This window comes from Athene cunicularia (assembly GCF_003259725.1).
Source record: "Athene cunicularia isolate RWA chromosome 10 unlocalized genomic scaffold, athCun1 chr10_part1, whole genome shotgun sequence".
Classification (NCBI taxonomy): Eukaryota; Metazoa; Chordata; class Aves; order Strigiformes; family Strigidae; genus Athene; species Athene cunicularia.
Window position 1 is genome coordinate 7,615,034 of NW_020799112.1, and position 7,609 is coordinate 7,622,642.

The window sequence follows — 7,609 nt, forward strand, 5'->3', positions numbered from 1 at the left end:
AGCGCCCGCCTCCTCGCACTCCTCCGCCTCAACTGCCGCTCGGGCGAAAGCCCTCCGACTGCCCCTATTTAAGGGCTTCCCTCGCGGATGGCCCCGCCCCAAGCGGCCCGCCAGCCAATGGCAGCGAAAAGCCGTCGGCGCCGCTAGCCAATCACGATCGAGACTGGTGCCGTCACCAGTAACGGGCACCTCCGCCGCGAGACTGGGTGGGCGCGTGCGCGCGTCATTTGACAGTGGCCACGCGACGGCGCGCGAGAGGCCACGCCCTCCGGACGGAGACTCAGCCACTCTGCGCATGCGCCCTGCTGCGCCAGGAAGCCACGCCCCCGATGCAAAGCCCCGCTCAAGCGCCGGGACAGCGGCCCCCGGGCGCGGCCTCCCCCTGCCCGCACAGGTGCTGCCCCCGCGGGACCCCCCTGGGCCGCAGCGTCGTGACGGAGACGGAGCCGGGTGGGTGGGTGCCAGGACATATGTTTATTGGCACGAGGGGGGCACGGAGAGCGGCAGAGGCCCCCCCGCCACCCCAGCCCGGCCGGGCCTCAGGCCTTGGCCTCGATCATGGACTCCATCATGCGGGCGCTGTTGGTGATGGCCGTGGTCAGGAAGATGAACTTGCAACCTGCGAGAGAGGCCCCACCAGTGCCCCGCCCGCACTGTGGGGCAGAGCCAGCGCCCCCAGAGTGGTTCCCAGCCGAGGGAACGCCAACCAAGGGGGCCCACGGATCTCACCCACCCCCTTCCACACAGCTTTAGCCGTGGCTGACACCCAGCATGGCCGCTGCTTGGCTTTACCCTGCGGCTGCGGGAGCCCCTCAGCTCCTGCCTGCTCACTGCCCCTTGGCAGGCAGTGGCTCCCTGTCCCACTGCAGATCCTACCTCTCTCCTTCCCCAGAAACCGCAGGGCAGCAATTTCAGAGAAGGTGCAGCCCCCCAGGAAGACAGCAAGGATGACGCGCTGGGACTCCCAGGTGGGGTTGTCCTCCACAGTGCTGTCTAGAGGTGGCAGAAGTGCTGTCAGACCCACCGGCCCCAGTCCCACCCACGCCCAGCTTGGCACTGGCACTACCTGAGACGGAAAACTCATTGCCGTTGAGCAGCCGCACAACCTCCTCCAGGCCCAGCCAGCCCCGGCGCTCCAGCACCTGAGGGACAGGGCAGCACGTCAGGCCCAGGTCAGGCTCTGCAGAACGCAGAGGGAGGCACTGGCCAGCAGATGAATGCCACCAGCCCCAGGTGGCGGGACCCCCCTAAAGCTTGGGGGGATGCCTGCAGTGCTCCCCAGCAGCAGACGGGCTCACCTGCTCAATGATCTTGCAGCTCAGGGGGATGTAGGCCCCACTGAACACATAAGCCATGTCCCGAGGCATTTTCAGGTCGTACTCTCCGTCTACCCGGGGGATCTACAGAGATGTGTGATGCTCAGGGTACAGGACCACTCACCCCCTCAGAGGCACCAGTGAGCGAGGAGGGACAGACCCTCAGAGCAAGCCTCTGCCATGCCCTGCCCACACCTGCAGCCCGGGCAGACTGGGCATCCAAGTGCCAGGGACAGAAACGTCACCTCTCTGTCACCCCAGGACCTCTTCTCCTCAGGACAGAGGCCACAGAGCTGCCCTCCTCAGCAGTGACCCCTTGTCCTGGGGAGAAGCCCCCTCCCACTGCCCGTGAGGACGTACCAAGCCCAGTTTCTTGCTTATGGCTCGAAAATTGCTCTTCCTGGCCAAAGAATTAAACGCATCTGTGATCTTTCCTGGAAAAGATGAGGAGAAACAGCTCAAGGCCTCTGGCTTTGTCTCAGCCCATCCAGCTGCAGGCTGGGCCCAGGGGCTGTGCCGAGCTCTTGGAGAGGGCCCTGCTCACAGCCACATCGCTGGGGACATGCTCCATGCCCACAGCGGCCATGTTTGCCATGTGCTTCCAGCCGGCTCTGAGGCAGCAGCTCCCCACAGGGCAGGTCCATCCACGGGCTGCCCTCAGCCCAGGGGACACGCAGGGCAGAGCTGGCTCTCACCTGCAGCGCGGTCTGTCACCAGTTTGCTGACTTTGCTCTCCACAGCAGTCAGGGTCTCTCCTGCCGCCTGCTCGGTCAGCAGCCCCACACGCTTCAGGTTGTGGAAGGTCAGCAAGTGCTCGGGCCCGTAGCTCTGGAGAGGGGCAGCTGGCTCAGCGCAGAGCCCCAGCTGCGAGCAGGGGGCCATGTCCATGGGGAGGCTGCTGAGAGCAACCCCGTGGGCAGGGGCACAGGCAAGAGCAGGCAGAGCTCAGGAGTTGTGCAGAACCTGGGGCTGCCCTGCAGAACCAGCCTGAGCATTCCTGGGGGTGCTGCTGCCTGGCGCCAAGCCACAGCAAGGAGGGGAAGCCCCGTCTGACATGACACTAGTGCTGCTGCGGGCCTCCAGACACTCACCTGCAGGTACTGGGTTTTGAGGGAGCGGTAGTCTTTGGGGATGAGACCTGTGGGGAGCACCAGGCTGAGCTTGGCACCAAGGCTGGGGGGACACCAGTTGCCACCCCTGCCTGCCCCGTGCACTCACCGTTCTCCGTAATGGACAGGAGGCACATCAGGCGCAGGCTCTCAATGGGGGATACCTAGGGGGGAGCAGGCTGTGAGCCCCCCACTGCAGGACGGGGCAGCCAGAGCACCTCTGCTGCACTCTCACCTGCCGGTCGATGTGCTCCTCAATGAAGCTGGTGCTCTCGCGCACGTCAACACCTTCCAGCAGAGCTGTGGGGGGGACCAGACAGCATCACTTCACTTGCCCCCAGGCCTCTCGCCAGGACTCTGGGCTCAGCTGCCCTCCCTGAGCCCCAGGGAGTGGGGCAGGCTTGCAATGCTGGGACCCCCACCCCACCCCAGGCCTCTGAGGATGCAGCTTGACCCTATTTAGGACATCGAGCCCCCCCTTGAGGGACTGCGGTCACACTGAGGGCACCCAGGTGCAAGGCTGCACAGGCTTGGGGCAAGCGGGTCAGAGCAGAGGGTGGGGAGCAAGGATTGGGACAGGGGACAGCACTCACAGTGCTCAGCCTTGATCATCTCCTGGAAATCCTGCTTGGTTTTCTTCTTCATGATGGACTCACAGGCACCAATATCTGTGTCACGAATTGAATCACAGAATCGTCAAGGTTCAGAAAGCCCTTGAAGATCATCCAGTCCAACCATGACCCTCACACTGACCGTTCTCAACTCCACCAGATCCCTCAGTGCTGGGTCAACCCGACTCTTCAACCCCTCCAGGGATGGGGACTCCCCCCCTGCCCTGGGCAGCCCATTCCAACGCCCAACAGCCCCTTCTGCAAAGAAATACTTCCTAAGAGCCAGTCTGACCCTGCCCTGGTGCAGCTTGAGGCCATTCCCTCTTGTCCTGTCGCTTGTTCCTTGGTTCAAGAGACTCATCCCCCCTCTCTGCACCCTCCTTTCAGGGAGCTGTAGAGGGCGATGAGGTCTCCCCTCAGCCTCCTCTTCTCCAGACTAAACCCCCCCAGTTCCCTCAGCTGCTCCCCATAAGACCTGTGCTCCAGACCTTGCACCAGCTTCGTTGCCCTTCTCTGGACACGCTCGAGGTGCCGCTCAGGGTGCATGACAAGCTCCAAGTATCACTTGTCCCTATCTCCCCCACCCCTGCTTCCCCCAGGAGCCCAGGCAGCCGCCGCAGCAGCCACAGGCCTCTCCCTCCCTGCTGTCCCGGCTGTGGCTCCTACGCAGGCTCAGGAGGCGATGCTCTTGCTTTAGTCCCTTCAGTTCCTGGGAGACAAAGTTCTTCATCTGCTTGATGTCCATGCCGCGGCGCCGCTGTGGGAGACAGAGCACCTGGGGAACTGATGGGGCTGCATGGGGATGGCAGGGTGGGCATCCTGCACCCTGGGGTGATGCTCACATCGTACTGTGCCTGCAGGTTACGCGACTTCTGGCTCAGGAAGCCAAACACGCTGGAAAAGTGCTCATTCCGAATCTGGCTGAAGACCTGCGGAGAGCACTGCAGCTGTCAGTGCCGGGCACGTGCCCTACATTCCTCTGTGCCAGCGTGTGAGTCCCAGCCCCTGAGCTGATGCTTGCCAGCAGACTGAGCAGGGTGACGAGGGGATAACCCCCCCCGGGGCAGTCAGCACCCCAAAATACTGACTGGCCAGCACCACACACCCCACACACAGGGACCCTGCCCATGCAAACCATGTTTCTATGGTCTTTATGCCCTGACACATCCCAAACATGTGCTCTGAGGCCCAGCAGCTCCTGGCTGCTCCTGGATAAGGTTCAGGGGAGGGGAAATGCCCCACTCAGCCTCCTCCCAGTGCCACAGGGGACCTGCTTCCCCCAAGGACTCACTTTGTCCTGGGCATTGAGCAGCACCTTAATACTCTTGTCAGAAGAGGTGACGTCTGGCCCAAAATCCACACTCCCTGCAGAGAAGGACAAAGAACTGCTTTGCACCAGCACTAGTGACACCCCCAGACGCACTGGCCCCTCTGCAAAAGGCAGCAGAGATGGAGGATGCCTGCCCGGCCGCTCAGTCAGACTGAGGGCCATCGTCATGGGCAGTCTCCAGCAGCACCCAACGCTGGGACCATTCCCGCAGCGAGCAGACTCAGGGCTGCAGCACACGGGCCCTGGGTCTGGCAATGCTGGGCCCAATCCCTGGAGCCTCTCGCCAGGCGGGCACAGGGCCCCGTGCCACCCTGTCACCCTCCCCGTCAACCTACCGCACTTGATGCGGAAGGTGTCATCCACCAGCCCCTCATACACCACCTGGGAGCACAGTGCTGTCACATAGTCCATGTCTGAAACAAGAGATGGTGTCTGGGCTGCCTTTCTGCTCCTCCTGCCTCCCCTGCCCAGCCTCAACCACTGCAGCCAGCCACCCCTGTCCCCTCCTGCTCCCTGCCTGGTTCACCAGATCCTTCTCTGGGTGAGCTGCCAGCCAAGCTGCTCTTCCTTGGCCAGCCCTCACCTGCTTGCTCCAGCCTACCTCTGTCCATGAGGAAGATGTTGCCAATCTCAGGCTTCCTGCCCTGGCCATCGCTCTCGCTCTCCTCCTCCAGGTCTCGCCACAGCTCGTAGCTCATCTGTGACAGGCAGAGCATGGCAGGGCCCAGGGGAGCAGCCCTGGGCTCCCCCCAGCACCAGCCCCTCCTGCACCACTGTGGTCCAGCCAGGACATGGGCCAAGGGACAGGGCCAACCTGTAGACCTGGAGCTCAAGCGCTTCCCCTTCCAGGGCGCAGGGAGCTCCACAACACCCTAGTGAGCAGCAGATGCTGTGGCAGCTGACCCTGCCCAATCTCGACAGAGGCAGCGCTGGCTGTAGGGACGGCAGAGCCCCCCACAAACCTGCTGAGCCTCCTGGAGCCGCCTCGGACGAGGCAGCAACGCGGTGTCCCCTCTGCCATTGGTAGGGCTGGATTCCCTGTGAGCTGTGCCCCTTACAGGGAGCCAAGGGGGTTTCCTGTACTCCAGCTGAGCCCAGCCATACCTTAGCGCACCGGCCGATGCCGTAGGCCTTGCCAAAAGGCCCGTACAGGGAGTTCAGTAGCTGCAGGGCTCGGGCAACCGAGTTAATCCAGCGGTGATCTCCCTCCTGCAGGGACGAGATGTCAGGGAGCGGTCCGGGCTGGTTGGGAAACAACTGCCACATTGGGGAATGTGGCTGGAGATGGAGCAGGCCTGGGCTCGGCACTTCCAGGAGGAACATGCACAGGAACAAGCCAGGATGCCCCAGAGCTGCTGGGGAGGGAGCAGAGGAGGGGGCAGGGTGGGGGATCAGCATGCAGACGGGAGGCATCACAGCCCCTCAGAGCAGCTACCCCCAGCAAAAGCCACCCTGAGACAGCAGAAAGGGCCTGCGGTGGGGGCCAAGGACAGCGAGATCAAAGCTCTCCTGTCCCGAGACCCAGACGAGCAGGGGAAGGGCTGACATCCTGCAGGGCAGCATCCACTGACCAAAAAGTAGTCACGGAAGAACTCGGGCAGCTCCATGCTGATGATGTCTTCATCCAGGGGCAGCAGGTAGAAGGACCATTCATCACAGGTGACATCTGCGTTTGAGACAGGGAAAGGTGACAGTTGCCCAACTCACAGCAGGAACAGCTCCAAGGATCACGCCGGCCCCGCAAACAGGGATGAGTGGAGCAGAGAGCCAGGGCCTTCCCGCAGGGCTCTGTGGCAGGACCCTCCCTCCTCCCAGAAGACAGAGCAGAGGTGCCAACGCTGCAGCATGCGCATGCCAGTCTGCAGGCAGGAGTCAGGCTGAGGGGAACCTGTGGTTCCTGCCCACACTCTCGCTCCTGCCAGCACAGGGATCCCAGTACTGGGATTCAACTGGGATTCTGCAGCATTAGAGGTACTGTGAGCCAGTCCTCGGGGAGGGGAAGGGGACAGTGCCATGACTCCACTCACCACCAAAGACTCCCTCTTCCTCCAGCACCATCTCGCAAGCATAAAACTGGAAGAGAAGGAGAGATCCTCATGACCCAGCAAAAATGATCTGGCAATGGAGGGGCACAGCTCATTCCCAGGCATTACAACATTTGGTTTTAATTAAACATTTCTGAGTTAGAAATGAAGAACTTTTGGTGTGCAATGAAATGTAGAACTTTCAGAATTTCTGGGTTAGAAATGAAGAACTTTTGGTTGGCATGCCCAGCAGACACAGAGCAACAGGGTAACTGGCAGCAGAGCATGGCCAGACTGACCTTTTGGGGGCTGAAGATAATCTTGTACTTCCTGCTCCTCCCCGACATCTTGTCAGCATTGACAATATCTATGGACAAAAAAACACGTGGACTCTGCAAAGGCTGCCCATCCCCTGGACAGGCACACCTCCTCTTGTCTGATGAGCTCCAGGATCCCACACCTCACAGGACCCCAAATACCTCAGGCAGAGAGAAAAACCCCAGGTGTGGGGCCGGTCTGCAAAGACTACGGCCTCACCGAAAGCCCTTCTCAAGCCCACTTGACACTGGTAGCCCAGAGCAGCGACGCTCGGCCCATGGGACGCTCCCCACACCTGCGTGTGCCCACAAGGCAGCCACAGCCACAGCCCCAGCCCCAGCCTCGTTGACAGTGTGTGACAGCCAACGGCCCCTCGCACTCACCAGCAATGTACCGCATGGTCTTGATCCGTGGCCGGACAAGGAAGCAGAACCTGCGATCGTAGAGGAGGGTCAGAGGCCCCTTATGCCCAGCCCTTACCTGGACCCTTTCCCTCAGCAGCTCTGCCCTGGGACCTGTCCCGTCCAGCAGAGCCGAATCCCGAGCTGGAAGAAGCACAATTCCCCACCACCTGCCTCCCGATCCCGCCGGCCTGGCCCGGCTCTGGGGAGGCTGCAGGCCCGGTGGGCAGCCCGGGGGATGCCGTGGCGGGGGACTCACTGGTCGCTGGTGCTGAGGGCTGGCCGGCTGTCCACCTTGTACAGCTTGTCCACCTCGTGCTGCTGCAGGGAGAGGCTGGGGTGTGAATGGGCAGCGCAGGCAGCACAGGCAGCTGCCCGTCCCAGCCCCCACGGTACCTTCAGGATGGAGACATTGGCGATGCGGTCCAGGGGGCTCATCAGGTCGGCCTCGATAAACAGGTCCTTCCTCCCGGGGAGCTGCGGGCAGGCGGGGCGTGGGG

The 7,609-nt window shown here is 62.3% G+C and overlaps 1 protein-coding gene across 2 annotated transcripts; it reads right to left on the reverse strand.

Moving 5' to 3' along the window:
* Window positions 1-459: 459 nt before the first annotated feature.
* On the reverse strand, window positions 460-7,603 carry VPS33B (VPS33B, late endosome and lysosome associated). 2 transcript variants are annotated; one of them, XM_026855777.1, is made up of 22 exons: window positions 7,506-7,603; window positions 7,369-7,430; window positions 7,092-7,141; window positions 6,690-6,757; window positions 6,394-6,439; window positions 5,938-6,032; window positions 5,471-5,575; window positions 4,968-5,064; window positions 4,702-4,779; window positions 4,328-4,401; window positions 3,879-3,965; window positions 3,703-3,793; window positions 3,019-3,093; window positions 2,661-2,725; window positions 2,535-2,589; window positions 2,408-2,454; window positions 2,012-2,144; window positions 1,677-1,750; window positions 1,299-1,400; window positions 1,067-1,142; window positions 877-993; window positions 460-619 (listed from the first exon to the last, which is right to left on the reverse strand). In XM_026855777.1, exons 1-22 carry the CDS (start codon window positions 7,545-7,547, stop codon window positions 540-542), a joined length of 1,719 nt encoding a protein of 572 aa, XP_026711578.1. In that variant the 5' UTR covers window positions 7,548-7,603; the 3' UTR covers window positions 460-539. The 2 variants fall into 2 exon arrangements, with proteins under 2 accessions (XP_026711578.1, XP_026711576.1); XM_026855775.1 differs by having other exon boundaries at window positions 2,012-2,180.
* Between the last annotated feature and the right edge of the window lie 6 nt (window positions 7,604-7,609).

Coding starts and splice junctions, on each gene's coding strand:
- VPS33B (XM_026855775.1), bottom strand. CDS start 7,547: ATGAGCCCCCTGGACCGCATCGCCAATGTCTCCATCCTGAAG. Junction 2,726..3,018: donor GATGATCAAGGCTGAGCACT/GTGAGTGCTGTC, acceptor TCCCCCCCACAG/CTCTGCTGGAAGGTGTTGAC. Junction 2,181..2,407: donor TCAAAACCCAGTACCTGCAG/GTGAGTGTCTGG, acceptor CCCTGCTCGCAG/CTGGGGCTCTGCGCTGAGCC.